At 43.5% G+C, this 19,229-nt stretch overlaps 1 protein-coding gene across 1 annotated transcript in view; it reads right to left on the bottom strand.

Moving 5' to 3' along the window:
* The window catches only part of Pfdn4 (prefoldin subunit 4), an 8,956-nt gene extending 8,574 nt beyond the window's left edge, over window positions 1-382 (bottom strand). The window contains exon 1 of the mRNA XM_015479768.2: window positions 128-382. Within this exon, the coding sequence (XP_015335254.1) occupies window positions 128-151 (24 nt within the window). The 5' untranslated portion in view covers window positions 152-382. The remainder of the gene's footprint in view (window positions 1-127) is intronic.
* Between the last annotated feature and the right edge of the window lie 18,847 nt (window positions 383-19,229).

Raw genomic sequence — 19,229 nt, 5'->3', positions numbered from 1 at the left:
ACCCCGAAGGTCCCGGCCTTATGGCCCCAGGTGTCCAGGGTGCCCCCAGGACCGAACCCGAGCTGCGACCCTCGCCCTAACCCGCCCAGGCCGCGCCGGCCGCCCGCCGCCCCAGCGCTGCACTCACCGCTTTCTTCATGGTGGCCGCCATCTTGGGGCCGCACCACCCGGCGCGGCGGGGAGGGCGGCTGTGGTGCGCGTCTCTCCGTGCCCGCGCTCACTCTCTCGCTGCGAGCCCGGAGCGCTGCTTGAAATACAACGCAGTCTTCACATTCCTTCCTATAGAATCCCTTACCCACAATTCCCCATAGCTGGGACTCAGGGCGCAGATGAACCCTGGAAGGACTTGGTACATGCCAATTAAAGGGACAGGCAACGCCCTGTGAACCGACAGGAACGGGGGCGTGGCGCTCGGCTGCCGACGCCCGCCGTGGGCAGCAGGGGGCGCGCCGGGCGGGGCCGCCAGGGCCGGGCAGGTTCCTGTTCATCACCTAAAAAGGAGCTTGGCTAGAGGGAAATCCAGAGGGCGCAGAGGAGGCGGCGCTCCTGTAATTTATTCAGCAATTCCGGTGAAAAATTCCGGCACCCTCACACTAGTGCCTCTGATTCGTAATGGTGTTCTTAGCTCAGCCTAGATGCTTCTGAAGTTCCTCTGCCCAAAATTCGAGCTTTCAAGACGAGGAACTGCCGCGGGCTCAGCGTTACTACCACCTCCCTCTATGACACTATTGGTGCTGTCTTTTTAGACGTCGGCATCCATCTCGGATGTGTAGACACTGGAAAGTGCCCTGGAGAGAAGGGTGACCGTGGTCAGAAGCCACCCTAGCCTGGATCTTTGAGAGCAGAGCCGAGGCAAAGGCTTAGATGCGTCTGCTTCGCTATGGAGTGCAGTCTCCGGCAGCAGAAGGAGGGTCAGGCGCACAGCGCACACAGCCGACAGCACCGAGCTGACCTTGGCTTGGGCTCAAGCACAGCCAGAGGCTTTGTCTTTGGGGACTGTCCTCTAAGAGAACGTTTTACGCATGACTCAGGAAGGTCTAGTCAGGGAAAATGGGGAAGATTTTCAGTTCCCTCCTCCCGTTCAAAGACTAGCCCTTTCGGTCTGAGCAGGTTGCTCACCCAGAGCTGATCCCATAGCCTCCCTGACCTAAGCAGCCTACAGGGACACCCTGGGTGGAAGTGGAAAGTGTGAAGATCTAAGCACAAGGCACTGGAATAAGGAACCCTCCCGGGGAAGAGGTGTCTCTGGAGAAGGGTCAGAGAAGTTTCCGGAGAGAAGGGGGAGCTCTAATAGAAAAGAATCAGCTTTGGGGGTAAAGCAAGTACACATATTGAAGAGTGAGAGATGCCTTCTGGAGTTCTTTTTTTAAAGGCATCTTGGTGAAGGGTGGGTGTGGGGAGGTATGTGGGATTGATATCTGCTGGTGATCTCAAGACAGTTTCTGGTGGTCTGGTCAATCTCCTTAGACTGATGTGGGCTTCATTATCTGATGGGTAGATACTGCTGTTTCCCTAAATTATAGGATTCTCAAAATAAAAATAAATTTTACACAATTTATTGGGGATAGTTAATTCACAGTACTCAGGTAGATTTACACATTTTCCAGGAATTTGGGATAAAGGACCTGGGAAAGATACTGGTGACACAGGCTTGGAAAAGTTTACAGAATTTCTAAATTAAAATCTTCTTTCTTTATCCTTCCTTTATGTCTCCTTTCTACCTATTTCTTATTTCTTTCATCCTACCCCAGAGCAGCTGTTAGTCCAGGTGTCCCCATCCTGAGTCAGGAGAGAACCGCAACTGCACACCTGAAGTTGGCCATGGCCCATTTGCAGCTATCCACTCCAGGAGCCACTGGAATATAGCATATGGCCAGAGACGGAGGACAAAGGCAGGTGAAACTGAAAGGATCTAAAGCGACACAACATAAGAATTGACTGATACAGAGGCCCATAAAGCGGACTCAAAAATTCAGCTTATGATGTACCCAAGAGAGATCCACAGATTCCTTTAGGCATTTAAAATTACATGGGGCCAGAGGCTAACATGCTGTGCTACTGAGGAGTACTAAGAAGCCTTTCCATCCCGGGGCTGCTTATCACAATAAGTCCTCAACACCCTTGTCCCTCCTTAACTATTTCTCCAGCAAAAAAAAAAATGGCACCAGAAAGTGCCTGGGTCCAAGGACAGAAGGGCTGAGGGTGGCTTATGTAACAGGGATCCCTGTCTCATGTAACAAGTGACATGGGGTAAGGGACGGCTGGGCTGGATCAGCAGCTCAAAAAGTCATGGCTTTCATCAGAAGCTCGGGTTTTGGACTTCCCTCGTCATCACAAGATGGCTGGTGCTTCTCCAAGGATGGGTCCTGAGGGCATGTGAGAGTGGAGAGAGAAGGTAGAAGTTGCCTTTCTCTGTGCCCTCTCTCAGTCTGCATTTCCTCTCACTCCCACCATCCCCAGTAGATGGCATTTCCCAGAATGCTCCAATCCCCTCCCTACTATGTCTGTCTTATCTTCTCAATTACTGGTCACAGCGATGAGATCCGGTGGTACCTTAAACAACTGTGCTTAATTCCTACAGTAGGAAATCTGGCTGCTGAAACACAGCTGGGCTTCTGAAAGCAGGGTGGGGCAGAAAGAGACATCATTTGCTGGGTCGCCCACCAAAGTTGATTTGCACATGCAGGTCTGGCCGTCAGGCGGCAGCTATTCACTGGAGTGCATCTGACAGGAGCTGGGCAGAGTCTAGGCACAGGGTGGTGCCATTCCATCCCAACAGAAGATGGGGGCTGACCCCAGAAGCTGTGTTGCTGACTTGGCTCCCTCTGGAGACCTGCTTCAGAGCATCTCCTCTGCTTCCCACTGCCGCAGCCCGGCTGGCTGGGCAAAATAACCCGGGGGGGTGACGAATAACTTGTGTACTTGATACAGCAGGAGTGGAAGCCGTTTATTGTAGGACAGGAGCAGTATTTATACATTCCACACAGCTTATCTAATTAGCATAAACTAGATACATCAGTCAACCAATAAGGAATCTCTACACTTAATGGCTCTCTTTTGTTACTTCTCAAATTACTCCCTCTGGCATTTTGCTAGGTATCATCCAGACTTGTTTACGAACTCTAACATTCCCCTGGCAAAATGCCAGGTGTTATTTTGACTTGTTTACAGACTCTAACATCCCACCCCTCCACCTCCCTACCCCACCACCCCCCCCTTCCCCCACTGCAGCCCTTGGTATGTTTTCAGCTAATCTCTTTCTCAGCAGGGAACCCAGCCCTGCAAGCCCATGGCCAGGGGACTTCAAGTCTCCTGCTTAAAATTCTTTTATTTTCTCTGTGCCTTCTATTCTGTATCATTGGTCTACCAGTCTATTTTAGTGCCAATACCATGCTGTTTTGTTACTAAAGCTCTGTAGTATAGTTTAAGGTCTGGTATAGTAATGCCACCTGCTTCACTCTTCTTGCTAAGGATTGCTTTAGCTATTCTGGGTCTCTTATTTTTCCAGATGAATTTCATGAGTGCTTTTTCTGTTTCTATGAGTAATGTCATTGGGATTTTTATTGAAATTGCATTCAATCTGTATAATGCTTTGGTGGTATGGTCATTTTGATAATATTAATTCTGCCTATCCAAGAATAAGGTAGATCTTTCCATATTTCCATCTTCTAAGGTGTTCCTTAATTTTTTTTCTTTAGCATTCTGTAGTTTTTGTTGTAGAGGTCTTTCATGTCTTTTGTTAGGTTGATTCCCAGTTTTGTTTTGTTTTTTTAAGGCTATTGTTAATAGGTAGTTTTCCTTATTTCCCTTTCAGAGGATTTGTCACTGATATACAGAAATGCCTTTGATTTATGGGTGTTGATTTTGTATCCTGTTACTTTGCTGAATTCATCTATAGTTCTACAAGTTTTCTGGTGGAATTTTTTGGGGTCTTCTAAGTATAGAATCATATCGTTGGCAAATTATTGTTATCTTATATTAGACAAAGGCTCCAAAAATACATTGGAGAAAAGATAGCCTCTTCAACAAATGGTGCTGGGAAAACTGGAAATCCATATGCAACAAAATGAAATTAAACCCCTATCTCTCACCATGCACAAAACTCAACTCAAAGTGGATCAAGGACCTAGGAATTAAACAAGAGACCCTGCATCTAATAGAAGAAAAAGTAGGCCCAAATTTCCATCATATCAGATTAGGCCCCTACTGCCTTAATAAGACTCCTATAGCACAAGAATTAAAATCAAGAATTAATAAATGGGATGGATTCAAACTAAGAAGATTCTTTTTAGCAAAAGAAACAATCAATGAGACAAATAGACAGCCTATAGCTTGGGAGGAAATTTTTACCACTCACACATTAGGTAGAGCATTAATCTCTAGAGTATATAAAGAACTAAAAAATCTAAACACCAAAATAACAAATAATCCAATCAATAAATGGGCCAAGGAACTGAAAAGACACTTCTCAGAAGGTGGTGGTATACAATCAATCAACAAATATATGAAAAAAAAATGTTCAACATCTCTAGCTATTAGAGAAATGCAAATCAAAACTACTCTAAGATTTCATCTCACTTCAGTCAGAATGGCAGCTATTTAGAATACAAACATCAATAAGTGTTGGCGAGGATGTGGGGGAAAGGGCACACATATACATTGCTGGTGGGACTGCAAATTGGTGCAACCAATATGGAAAGCAGTATAGAGATTCCTTGGAAAACTGGGAATGGAACCACCATTTGACCCAGCTATCCCACTTCTTGGTCTATACCCAAAGGACTTAAGAACATCATACTACAGGGACACAGCCACATCAAGGTTTATTGCAGCACAATTCACAATAAACTGTGGAACCAACTTAGATGCCTGTCAGCAGATGAATGGATAAAGAAAATATGGTGTGTGTGTGTGTGTGTGTGTATACACACACACACACACACACAATGGAATATTACTCAGCAATAAAAGAGAATAAAATCATGACATTTACAAATAAATGGATGGAGTTAGAGAATATAATGCTAAATGAAATTAGCCAATCTAAAAAATCCAAATGCCGAATGTCTTCTCTGATATAAGGATGTTGATTCATGATGGGATTGGGAGGGAGAGCATGAGAAGATTAGACGAACTCTAAATAGGGCATAGGGGAGGGAGGAAAAGGAGGGAGCAAGAGGTATAAAAAATATGGTGGAATGACATTGACATCACTACCCTCAGTACATGTATGAAGACACATATATTTTGTATAGAACCAGAGATATGAAAAAGTGTGCTCTATATGTGTAATATGAATTGTAATGCATTCTGCTGTCATATATAACAAATTGGAATAAAAAAATTTAAAAATCCTTTCATTTTCTGATATTGAGCATTTCCAACTTTTTCTCTGGTTCTTTCTCCAGCTGGAAGCTGACCCTAGCTGTTGGGGCCAGCCTGAGGGAGAAGGAAGAAGCAGAGCATGGAGATCTGCAGGTGAGGGAGTAGAATCACTAGTGACCACTTGTAAACACTGTCCCCCTGAGGGTGACTGAAGATGTTCCCTTCTGTCTGGCCACCCACTGACTGGATCCAAGATATGCCTTATGTTACCTTCTTGGTATTTTTCTTTAATTTTACCAATCATTGAAAGTTGGTCAAATTTGCTCAACAATATCAGGTTTTTAGTTTTGCTTGAGCTTGTAAAAATCAGAGGTCTGGTGACACTGCCTGCATGCCTGCATGCCTGCATGGTGGCAGCTACTGGTGTGCCCTTGCATGGCAAATTTAGCTAGTGTTCCCTCCCCGGGACCCCGTGGAGCCCCACTCACAGCATAGGTGTATGAACTTGTAACCCCAAGGCTCCTGTTCTAACACACCTACCTGGGGTGGGGGTGTGTGAATTTATTTATTTATTTATGCTGAATACAACTGCAAATAAATCAGTCACGGCTCTTGGTGTCATGGAGAGTAGGATTGACACATTAAACCACCACAAATCACAGCCCCTGAAGCTGCACCCCTGGGACCACAATTGGGAGGAAGAACTCATATCTGGCTGCAGAGGTCAACAAAGACTCTGGATTTGGTGGCTGTTGACTGGGCCAAGAAGGACAGGTGCCAGGCATTGGGATTGCTGCAGCGAAAAACAATAGACAGAATTCCCTGTGCTCACACAGCTTGCATTCCAGTGCTAGGGACAGACTATAACCCAAATAGGCAAGAGAATTATACAGTATTCAGAAAGTGTTCTTAGTACAAATGTGACTCAGCACTCCAACAAGGACACATAAGATGATAATGAATGCCTGGGTGACTAACAGCATGAGAACTGTAGGAGGAAGACAAAAGGACAGAAGCGGTCAATACACTGACTGGAAAGTTGAGAAGAAAAACCAAAACCTGCTGGAATTGATGAGTGAGCTACAAAATTGTGCAGATACATCCTAGCATAATTCATAATCCATTACAAAGTGACAATGAATCATCAGGTCATTCCATATCTGGGTGTGGGCGGCAGGCGCCTCCAATCTGCAGCCTCTACTTGGGCTTCTGGTTCTAAGACTTGCAGGGGAAATTTGAGAGGATGCTTCATGCCCAATGAGGGGCAGGGAGGGGCAAACCCCCACTGTCAGGAAGTAATTCTGTTCAGTGCCTGAAGGGGGCGCCCAAGGTTCATGGCAATGATGAATTCCTCTTTTGTACTTCCCTTGAATCTTCTTGTTATGCTAGGACATGTCAAGTTGCATCCACAATTTTGTAAATGATTTTGCCATGACCGTGTCTGAAAGGCTTTGCATCTTCTCACCGCACTTAGGGTATTTTTCACAAGGCCCCTCCTCCCTCTCCCACCTTGTTCTATGCCATCTGTCCCCCCTCCCTCCTTGTGTTCCTTCTTTCCGGGCCTCCACTCCATGAATGCTATAAGCTTTCTCCTACCGTGGGGCCTTTGCACTTGCTTTTCCTGTTGCTCATGGTGTCTTTTCTGCTGTTACTCATCCAGCTAAATTCTACTTATCCTAAGACTCAGACTCTACATCAATCTGTCTGCTATGATCTGAATGTGTCCCCCAAATCCAAATGTTAAACTAAATCCCCAGCATGGTGGTATTAAGAGGCAAGGCCTTCGAGAACAGATTGTATCTGAAGGCAACAGCCTCATGGATGGGATAAGGCCCTTATGAAAGTGCTTGAGGAGTGGGTTCCTTCTCTTCCACCTGCTGCCACGGGAGGACACTGTTCCTCCCTTGGGAAGAGGCAGAAGCAAGGCAGCATTTTGGAAAGAGAGGCCAGATTCCTCTCCAGACCCAGGGCCTGCTGACTCCTTACCTTGGATTTCCCAGCTTCCAGAGCTGTGAGACAAATTTCTACTTGTATACATTTCCTAGTCTCAGGTATTTTTGTTATAGCAGCACAAGGAGTAAGACAGGGGTTGTCCTTAAACACCCCCACTCCCTTAAACAAGTTTATAGCCTTCCCTGGCACATTTCTTTGGGGGGTGGGGAGGCAGTAACTGGGAATAGAACCCAGGGGCACTTAAGTACTAAGCCACATTCCCAGCCCTTTTTATTTTTATTTATTTATTTATTTATTTTTGAGACAGGCTCCTGCTACATTGCTTAGAGCCTCCCTAAGTTGCTGAGGGTGGCTTTGAAATTGTGATCCTCCTGCCTCAGCCACCCATGCCACTGGGATTACAGGCATGAGCCACCATGTCCAGCCTGCATTTCCTTTTTAACTGTCTCCCCCATAAAACTCAGAACACCAAGGAATGTAGACCGTGGACATTCTCGCAGTGGCACCAACAGAGAAGCAGGTGCTGGATAAATATTAAATAAATAAATATTTATTAATGAATCAATAAATGCATGAATGAATGAATCACTGTGTATTTAGGGATTTAATAGCAATATATAACACAAGAGAGCTGCTGGTGAATTCATTCAGTTACAATGTGTAAGAGAGTCCATGAATGTTTACATTCACTGTTTACGTCATGTGATGGCCCATTGCCTCGGCAACCTTTCATTTATCCACCAGGTGACGCTATGACTCCAGAACATGGCTTTTTATTCTCTGCAACACCTTAGAAACTGTACATTCTGCAAAGCAAGATGACACAAAATCAAGAAAAACACTCTGACTTTGGTCCAAAATATAATCATTCTTAATTTCGCTTTTGCCTGTCAAAAAGTACATTTTTCAAAACCTTCCCACCTACACAGTATTTTTAGACCTTTATAAAATAGGCCATTCTGTAACCTGTTCATTTCAATAGTATATGCTTATAGCAATTTTGATACTGAGAAAGGAGTTACAGCTTATTTATTATAAATAGATGTTACAGAATATCTTTGAGAGAAAATCCAAATTCCCTAGTGTGATGCACTCAACAAGAATTTATTCAGAACCTAGAATGTATTTAGCTGTAAGCCAGGTAGCCACTTCAAAGGGAAGCTGCTGATAGCAGGATTTGATTTGCAGGGAGGTGGGCATCTTACCTGTCTATGACCACCTAATGTCTTTTGAATATTTTTCTCTATCTTCAAGGAAATCTCGAGGCCACAGTCTTACCTCTCCATTGAGAAGTCAGAACTCAACTACCTCAACCCCCTTTAAGGTAGGACGCAAGCCTGGATCCAGCCAATCAGAGTCACTAGGCTGAGAGTTTCTCAAAGAACTATAAGGGAAGGTGCAGGTGTCGTGGAGAATGGTTCTTGGAGGCAAGGACTGGGGGGCAGAGCAGCAGCAACAGAGGTGCCAGTGAAATCACCCTGGCCTCAGGCACTCTGGCTAGGAGTGCTAGGATCTTAGCCATCAGCTGTACAGAGGTGATTTCGCTGCCATGCCTAGACACTGGCCTTCACTCTGGGTCCCTCTTCCCCTGCTCTCAGGAAAAGTCTGCCCATTTTTTCCTAGTTTTCCACATTCTTATGCTGAATCTAACTAAAGGCTCTATTGTGTTGTTTGCCACAGAGAACCCTGAAGAGACTGATGATGGATTTCAGGGAGCCCCTCGTCCTTCAGCATTATAAATTTGGCCAAGACAATCAGGAAGGGGAAATGTGACAATATTCTTTAGGTTTTTGTGAGATGAACGCAGTCCGGAGGCGAAATTCTAACTTAAGAAAAATCACCTTTCCCACCTTGTTGCGCCACACAGATCACAACTACATGGCTTTTTATTTTATAAATCACATATTCATGTAACTTGAAATAGGATGTGTTTGTGTAAAACTGATCTAGACCTTGATGAGGAGCCACAAGCTGAGGGGGCATCCAAATCAACAACAACCTCCAAAACCAATACAGTGCCACCACAGCAAAATAATAACCAGGCAGCGGTGTGACAGCGGAAAAACAAAGCAAGAGAAAGAGAGAGCACAGGCTTCACCAGAGACTCAGCTCTTTGGAAACTGATTAACTTGGTGATAAAGAGGGGAGGTGATGGAAGGCAGCATGGGAGCCATTGTCCCATAAGGAATGTGTCTCTAATCCTCGTGGGACCTCCCCACCAGTCACCATGGTAACACTGCTTACACTATAGGAGACTATCTCCACCGCATTGGTTATATGAATTACTCATATATTCTTATCTATAAGTACTTTTTTTTTTTTTGAATTTTAATATTTTATTTTTTAGTTTTCGGCAGACACAACATCTTTGTTTGTATGTGGTGCTGAGGATCGAACCCGGGCCGCACGCATTCCAGGCGAGAGCGCTACGGCTTGAGCCACATCCCCAGCCCCATCTATAAGTACTTTTACTTTCACTTATATTTTGATAGTTCAGTAGGCTAATGATTAAAATCTTTCTCTGAAGATACTAATTCTAAAAAGGAGTGTGATCGAAATGCTATGAAGCAATCCTATTTAAGGTAGAAGAAATTTTAAAAATTATGTCTGAAGGCACATTACAATTTAAAAATCTCTAATTCATACCCCAACGTATAATCTTCATGTTCAATTTTATGATGCATAGAACAGTCCATAATTAAGTAATAGATATATATATTTTTTATTTCAAAAGTGATCCCATTTTATACTTACAAAAAAAGCTTTCTTTCCAAAGCAGTTCCACCAAGTCATCTCACAGTGGTCTGACTCAGGGAATTTCTTTTAGATTATTTTAAGTTTTGCTGTTTCCTAACTGCCAGGGCTGAGCTGCAAGGCCTCCATTCAGTCTCTGAACCCCGATTCAATTCGTAAACCTGTCCCTGAGATCACATCATGAGCATCTGATTATTCAAATGCCATCCCCCTGGGGCTCTGGGAAGGGAAAGCCCCCCCTCCATCCACAAACTGAGTAACACTGTCCTTAGCAAATGAAGCACATTTTCAATAGATTCCAAGTTACCTAGAACAAAAAAATGGAAATGTACCGAGACCATCTTAAAAAGAATTCTTATACATTACAAATCCACCTCCATTTATTTCCGGGGTCTTGGCTCCCTAAGAAGTTTAGAGCAGACTCCTGGGAGGACAAACTTGTGGAGCCATGTATATCCTTCAGCATAACCTGTGTTTGACACCAGATGCTCCAACTGTGAACCAGGGAAGGTGAACTTTGTAAGCCATGTTGGGTCGCAAGCAAAGATGTCCATAAGATGTACCAGAACATTAATTCATCTGCTAATTTGAGAAAGAAAAATGATTATGTAATCTGATTCTTAAGACTTTGAAAACAAGAAAGTTATTAAATTATCCCACGGTATTCATATGGTACTAGCTGAATATCATTCTGCTTGGGTCTATTGCATATAAGCCAAACTGTTGTTTGGTGTTAATCCCTCTCTCACCAAATTTTTACCTGTTACTTCTGGAGTTTTTCAGCATGCCATATGGTGCATTCTGGGGTAGGTCTTACCCTTTGGTTGACTCCTGCCTGTGCTGTAACATGATCTACCTGCCCTCACGGTTGCCAGTGTTTGTCTCTGATGCAACCACTCTGCTGTCAGAATGTACACTGCGCTCCCTTGAACATCCTAGCCCGTGATTCCCAAGGATGCCCCATAATATATCAGAGACAGGTTTTACTGCTGGGAGAGTTCAAGAAAAACTCAAGCAGAAACTAACGTACAGATACCAAATGGGCTCCAACCAGACCTCAAGCCCTAAAAGAGACCTGTGTCCTGACTTTCTGTCCATGGCAGAAGGTGACCCAGTGTCTCAAAGTCCCCCTGGAGATTTTGCTTAGCTGAAGACTGGCCTGTGCCTGAAACAATTAACAGTGGAACTGTCTGCTCCCTCAGGGAAGATCCCATCTTCACCAACGAGATATGACTGGGCTCTGAGACCCCAAGCCAGTCACAGTGTAGCCCATATCATCCATTTCCCCAAAGTATGGGTGTCCAGTTTTGATAACTCTCATGTGGAAGCTTGTACTCTAGGTTCTTTTAAGTCTCTCCTTTCAAGGATTCAAACATCTTGGAGTCCCATGTTCCTGTTGACTGTCAAGAAATCAAAACAAACTTGAACTACCTTATGCCATTAACAGACTTCTGAGACCCTAGTTCCCAGCCAGTTCCACCTCCAAGATGAGGGTGAGGAGCCTCTGGAGAACTCTGAGTCACCAGGGGCTCTGCAGATACACGGAACCCACCTGAGGACCACCTGGCTGAGTCCAGTCTCTTCCCAGGTGAGAAGATGTAGAGTAATGAAAGATTTCTGTTTCCTACCACAAAGCTCGGCGGGTGACAGATAAGGAGAATCCCCCAAGGGGTGTCAGAGCCCCACTTTCCACCCCAGAAATGCTCTTGCCACGGCACCCAGGGGAGGGTGAGCACGTGGCTCAGTGCATCTGTGGCTCTGAATTTGTCACCCACAGTGGGGCATCCTCCAGCCACCACACCACCGAAGGGGCCTCAAATTAACCAGGGCTGGTTGCCAGTGTCTGCACCCAGGGCCTCACTTCAGAGACAGCACCCAACTCAGCCACGCCCCTCAGCGGTGGAGCACCTGTCTCGTGTTCCCACTGACTGGGCAAAAAAGGTAAACGCTGCACTGAGAACTGTGGGCTTCTCTGCCCTCAGGCTCTTCTGCCCTCTCTCTATACCTTGGCCTTAGAAATCTCCACACACCTACCACCGTGTAAATGTTTTCTTTCTTCACATCCAAATCAAGCCATGTGATTGGAACCCCTACAAGTTATTCGCCTTCTTTGTGGGAAGGCAGGGCAAGGGCAGTCTCAGAACAGGCAGGTGGCTCTGGGAATTCACATCGCGCTGCCCTGCTGCATGGCTTAGAGTCTTCCTAAACTCAGCTGCGTCTTTCATCTTTCTTAAGCTTGGTGGGAGAGCGGGATGCAGGAACCAGTCTTTTCGTGTCTCAGGTGCATCAGAGCAGCCAGGCGATTCATAATCACCCAAACCGGCTGCAGCTGCTGAACTGACACTCATCTCCAGCAGAGGTGAGAAAAGGAAAAACTGAGCAACAGATGGGAACGACCGTGGCCTGTGGGCGATTTGGAAAGGAGCGTATGTAGTGAACACAAATAATCCCATATTGGAGCATGGGACATCAGACATATCATGTTGTCTACCGAATAATAATAACCAATCCAGGGCCTATCCTCTGCCCAGTTCTGTGCTCAGCAATTGACTTTTCTTAATTCTTATAATAATGCAATGGATAAATATTATTTTCCCTAATTTTAAAGAGAATGTCCAAGAACCAGGCTGGATGGATGGTCTCAAATGCTGCCATTAGAATTTGACCTTCTGCTTCCTTCCCTGCCTTCACCTCATCTCTTAGTTGTGTTTCCGCCTGTGCCGGCTTGGCAATTAAGACAGCCTTCCCTGTTTGGTGGCCGACAGCAAACCTGGACTCTCCAGGAAGCTTCCCACTGGGAAGATCTTCCCTTTCTGAGTTGTCCCAGTAAAGTCCCCAGAGGCACTCTGGTGTGACTGACCTGGAACATGGATGCACTCCGGATAGACACAATGCACCTCAGCTAAGAGGATGGGACACACAGATTGGCCCTAAATCCCGGGCTCTCCCTTGCAGTGTGAGAGATTGGCCCTAAACTCTGGGCTCTCCCTTGGAGTATGCGATCAGGCACACAAGATCCGCACAGGAATCCCCAGAGGAGAAGTGATTCCTTGAACAGAACTAGATCGCTGGGCCAGTGAAACCCGAGAAAGGTCATCAGGTTCCAGCTGTATTTTGTATTATTTGAGCACATACTGAGGCCCAGTAGATTTCTCAGGGCCTAGAAGAAAGGCAGCCAAACGTATGGGTGCTCAGGGTACTTGTGCAGTGGTTAGTTGATTAAATGACCCAAGTTTCTAAGGGCAACACTGGGGCGACTGAGAATTCGACCAAGGTTCTTTCAACACACACACCAGAGAAGCTTGTGGCACTTGGGAACTGGGAAAAGTTAAAGAGGTCACTAATGACACTGGTCAGTTTTATTCTTATTTAATAAAGCATGAATATTAAAGAGCCCTAAATTCCACACCTGCACCACTGAACTAAATTACCTTGAAATAGCAACACACCTCTATCATATATGAACATGGCAGCCAGGAGCCACCGGGTGGTTAGATTTGGAGATGACAATAGAAAATACTGTGCCTTTGTCTATAGGATAAATAACATATTTTTGCTTCTGATCAGGACTCTCTGTGTGATTGTGTGGGGGTCTCCTTGAGCCTTAAGCTGCCAAGCGAAGGGGCCCCTTCCTCTCTCCTCCAGGGCTTGGTGAGGCTGTCTGTTCAGAACTTCAGTCTGGGCTAAGTGTCAGTTGTATGCCTATCTGGAATTACACTATTTCTTTGTTTACACATGTGCTATCTGTTTCCTCCAATAGGATATGAGATCCAAAAGGGCAGGGACCATGCCTGTCTTGTTCATCACTATCCCAAGTGCTGGGAATGGTGCCTGGCACATAGTAGGTGTTCAATAACTACCTGTTGAATAACTCCACTTCCAAAGAATACCACTCTAACTGAATGGAGTAAAAATAAGATACCGTAGATTCAATGTGCATTACCACCTCTCAGTGGAAAGTCCCATTAATCTAGAGGGATCTTTGAGAGTTCCTGTAAACACACAAGATCCCGCATTATTCTATTCAAGCTGCAGTAGTGAGTGCTGCACCCTGAGAACTTCCTCACCATTTGCTGTTGCCTCTAGGAGGTTGCTTGGTTGATTTCTGTGAATAATCAAGTAATAAAATTCAGGCTGTAAGGACATCTTAGCAACTGCTACCATACAAAGGCTGCAGAAGTACTCTGCCATCTGAACTCTTCTTTTCCAAAGACAAAAGGGCTCTTCTAGAGTTTTCTTCGTTCAGAATTGTTCATTTGGCCTATTTTATGATCACTAACAAAAAAAAATGTCATCTGTCTGCATATTCTCCTGGAGTTACTCATCCTACCCATGGAGGTGCTTTCTACCAGTTCCTTCGGGTGCCACTCACCTGTCCAGGTGTGTGCTTGCTGGTTCATATTAAGCTCCAACAAAATAGTAAGTGCTCAAGGGTGCTCCATCCAAGTCAGCAGCCACATAAGATGTGTCAAGGAAGTCCCTCCCTCTACAGGAGGGACACCACTTGGGTTCAACAAAATTGGTGATAATAATTCTGTCCTGGAATTTCTCTGAATTTCACATTGATGGAATTAGCCAAGTTATATCATGTGAGGAAGCACACAGCACAGATATCTATGTGATGACCTAATCTTTAAGCTCATTACGAAACACATATGGTACCAATGGAATTTGTAAAATTCCATAGACTTTTTTTAATTAGTTGGTTTAACTTGATTCTGGATCAGATAACTACATCTACATCTTCCAGAGTTTTTATTAATAACGACAGCTAATGCTAACACCACTCAAAATATTTCACACATATTAATTCATTTAATCATTTCTCATTTTCATGAGGAGATAGTCTGTTATTTAAAGAGTGCACATCTTCCTCATATAGAACCCTATTTTCCTAGATATTTTGAAAAAGAAAAGAAAAAAAGCACAAAATTTCTTTATAATAAGGTTTTTCATAGACACTTTTTAACAGGGGCTGTGTTTCACTTGAACTATAGTGTCAGTTAAACAAGAATAGCTATAATAAGCAAGGCACTTACTCCCTGTTATTTTTGTAATGTATTATTTGACAAATATTTATTGAGCACCTAAGGAGATTCAGGCCTACTTATAGGTAACAGGATTAGAACAGAGAACGAGACAAATAGCTGTTTTGTGACAGGGAGCTGGCATCCTGCACAAAGCTGGAATTTAAGTCACATCATTGTAACCTTCATCTGATAATATTGCAATGATAATATGATGGTGATATATAACAGCCACTGCGTCATTCTCCTTGTATAGGTGAGGATGAGGTAAACTGGTGTGGTCCACACGGTCATGTGTAGCAAGGTGGATTCAAACCCAGGTCTGCTTAACATCTTCAGGAAAGAGAGGTTTCCTCACTGCAAAATGGGAACTAGCACCGCACAGCACTGTTGTGTGGGCAAAGATAGCCTGACACACACAGAAGCTCCTTCGTAAACTGTGATTTGCAGCAGTTACGACAGGATCCATTAACTGGGCTCACACACTATTGTTCTTCTCCTTAGAAATGGAGCTGTTCTTTTAATGGTGAATCTGTTCCAAAGTTCTTCCCATGTTGATACGTGTTGGGAGATGTCAGATACTTTTTTCCATTATATTTGAATTACAAATTTAATTCACCAATACAACTGCTCAGAAATAAACCAAGCAAGCACTTGGTGTTTCAGTTTGATATTTTAAACATTCATCTTTGCCTTCCAGAGACATGAGTATAATAACCTTCAATTTGCCAATGAGAAAACTGGGCTCAGAGAAGCTACTTCATTTGCCCAAGGACTGCAAATTGTGCAACCACTCTGGAAAGCCGTAGAAGATTCCTCAGAAAAACTTACAGTGCAATCACCACTGACCCAGTTAACATATATATATATATATATATATATATATATATATATATATATATTCAAAATACTTAAAATCAGTATACTAAAGTGACTCAGTCACATCAATGTTCAGAGCAGCTTAATTCACAATATCTAAGCTATGGAACCAACCTAGGTGCCCTTCAACAGATGAATGAATAAAAAATGTAATATAAATATATATAATGAAATATTACTCAGCCATAAAGAAGAAAGTATGGCATTTTCTGATAAATGGATGAAATGAGACTATCAAGCTAAGTGAAATAAGCCAATCCTAAAAAAAAAAAAAAAACAAAGACCAAATTTTCTCTGAGGTATGTGGATGCCGTCTCACAGTAAGTGTGTGGGGGAATAGAAGTTTATTGAATTAGAGAAAAGAGAATGAAGGAAAGGGAGGGGAATGGAAATAGGGAATACAGCAGAATGAATTGGACATGACTTTCTTATGTTCACATATGAATACATGACCAGTGTAACTCCACATCATGTACTGCAAGGATGGGAAGTTATATTCTATGTACATATCATATGTCAAAATACACTCTACTGTCATGTATAGCTAAAAAGAACAAATAAACTTTTTTAAAAAACAATTAATCAAAAAATATAAATGCTTTGAACCAGAATATTCTAGAATTTTTTAAATCTTTGAACACAAAGTATATAACTTGTCCTTTAACTATTTAGATGTAACCAAGTCTTGCTTCATTTATCATAGCAACTTACTAATAGAATTTTTTTTTATCCAAGGTTTTCCATTCATTCATTACCACAGAATTTTTAAATAAAGATATACTTAGAGCTAAAAAATAGAAATAAAATAACTTTCCCAAGGCCACCTGGCTAGTGAGCAATGGAGTATGGCTTCCACCCAAGTTGTTGGGACCCAAACTATTATTTTTGTCTTATAGGACTGCTTTCTATACAACACCCAAACAAGTCCTCCAGGGTTTACCAATAGTTCCCTCAGAGAACAAAGGACACATTCACACTGATCTTTCTCCTTCTCACTTGGGAATGAGGAAATAATCAATAATCAATTGCCTATTATTTGCTTATTGGGTGCTGGCCAACATAAGCAGCCCTGTGTCATGTGCTCTAGGAGAGACAAAACACAAGGAGACAATGTTTATAATTCTGAGGTTTGTCTAATTGGGCAGAGAACCCCAGAGACATACTGTGGAGATTAAGGCCTTAGTGATGTGAAAGGCCAGGCCCTGTAGTTCACAGTAATGTTGACATTTGCACCAAGGTCTCTCAGCGCTTTGTCGTCCTCAGAAAAGCCCTGGGAACTGGGTGCTCCCCTTAGCGCCGCTTCTGGAAGGAGGTCACAGGGACAGTAGACTCCCTGGCTCATCTGGCTGCTAAGTGGCCAAGGTAGGATTTGAACTCACCAGCAGGTGTTTGTCCTATGATCAGTTTCCCCAGTCAAACAACTCTTCAGTTGAACCCAAGTGTAGTAACTGAGGCATCTAAGTTGCCTGCCTTCTATGTAGTTTGGAAAAACTGAGGCCTGCAAACCAGAACACTAGGAGGTAGCAGTCTCTAGGCACTTTGTTATGCCAAGAATTCTGTGTGCATTGTCCCCCCTCCCCCCAGGACCCCTGAGAGAGCGGCTCTTGTTGCCATTGAGATTCCCAGGATGTTTGAGCTTCACTGTGAGGTCGGTTCTGACACTGTCCATTCAGCTGATACATAGGCAGTCCTCCGAGTTTCCACAAAGGGAAGATCTCCAACTCACACCTCAGTTTAGCCAAGTCCAAAGCACAAAACTATATTTCCATTTCACACATGGTACTTCTCAGCACAGGGAAATCAGCCTTGCCCTCCAACACACTCCTCCACCCAGCCCTCCACACACATGTGTGCACACATGTGCACATGCACACATGCTGCCATCTGTGGTTCTTGCAATGAGGGTTGGAGTGTAATTACCCATCCAGGATTTGGTGAGAGTTCCCAGAACCAGACAGAGGGCCTGGGCTTGTCCCAGCATTTATGAGACTCTCTGAGATCTCTCATTAGGGATTCCCGACAGCATCCCTGCCCAGGGAATCACAGAGGCTCCATATGCAGTGACTGAGGGATGGGCCAAGGGAGGAGTGGTGAGTTCCTGGGACAGGGCTCAAAACAGTCATTTCTTATTTAATGGTACCTGGTCAAGAATGGGTAAGTATTGTCCTCAATGAACTAGAGCTAGTTGTACTTCCCTCTGCAAGTCAGTATTAAAATTATTAGAGACTGTCTCCCTCCAACAAGAGAAACCAGTTCCCCAGAAACAGGACTTTTCCAATTGGCTGTTATGTTAGAAATGATTACCTGCACTTCTAAGCATCTGTTTGGAATACAGGAAACAATATAGCACTAAACTCCTAGGAGACCCTGGCAAATTTCAAATGCTTCCCCTTCTTCTTGAGCACACCTGCTGAGAGCAAGAGGAAAGAATACTCCCTAGTTAAAGTCACGGGTCATCATTCGCTGAGCATCCACTATGTGCAGTCACAAGTAGGACACACAGAGGAGACCTAAATGGACCTTCTCTGGGGTGCATTTTTGTTTAACCACTCTCAACACATAAGATATTCATGTCACATGTCACACTGCCCCCTGACACTGCCATGGTAGTCATTCTGATCCCATGCCTGCTTGGAAATATTCTCATTTAAGGATTATTTTCAATATTCCTGAGATATATGTTTGTGAAAAGATGATACAACATGACAAAATGTATATGCTGTTTATATTACCGGCTTAGTCTGGAACTAGAAAATGTTGGGTGTGAACCCCACCTAGGCCACTACTAAGGTCTATGACATTGAGCAAATTATTTAACTCTCTAAGCATCATGGGGTTGGGTTTCTGCTTTTGTTCTTTGTTGACATCAGAATGAAGTCAAAAATGCAAAAATGGATGTAAATATGTCCAGCTCTGTGCCTAGTGAAAAATTAATTTTTCACTAATTCCAGAAAGCTTTGTGTGTGTGTGTGTACTATATAACAAAGCTTTCTTTTGTAAAATATATAACATATGACACACATATATAATGTTGTCTATATCATAATCATATTCTATATAGTATATATTACATAAGCTATATAAATCTCTAGTATGTGCTATGTAATATCTAGTCTATCATGCATAAATAGATATAATAATTATACATAAACTCTATATTCAATGGCTTTTATTTTTATTAACATAAGGTCATTGACTTCTGAGGACAAATCTAAAATGATTGTTTTCCAACTCAAGTTGGAACAAAGGGTTTTCAAGAAACAAACTAAATGTTTACAAGAGACTTATCAA

This window comes from Marmota marmota, unplaced genomic scaffold (assembly GCF_001458135.2).
Source record: "Marmota marmota marmota unplaced genomic scaffold, marMar, whole genome shotgun sequence".
In the NCBI taxonomy this organism is placed as follows: domain Eukaryota; kingdom Metazoa; phylum Chordata; class Mammalia; order Rodentia; family Sciuridae; genus Marmota; species Marmota marmota.
Note: the sequence above shows the minus strand (reverse complement) of the source record. Positions and strands in the feature narration are given on the sequence as shown.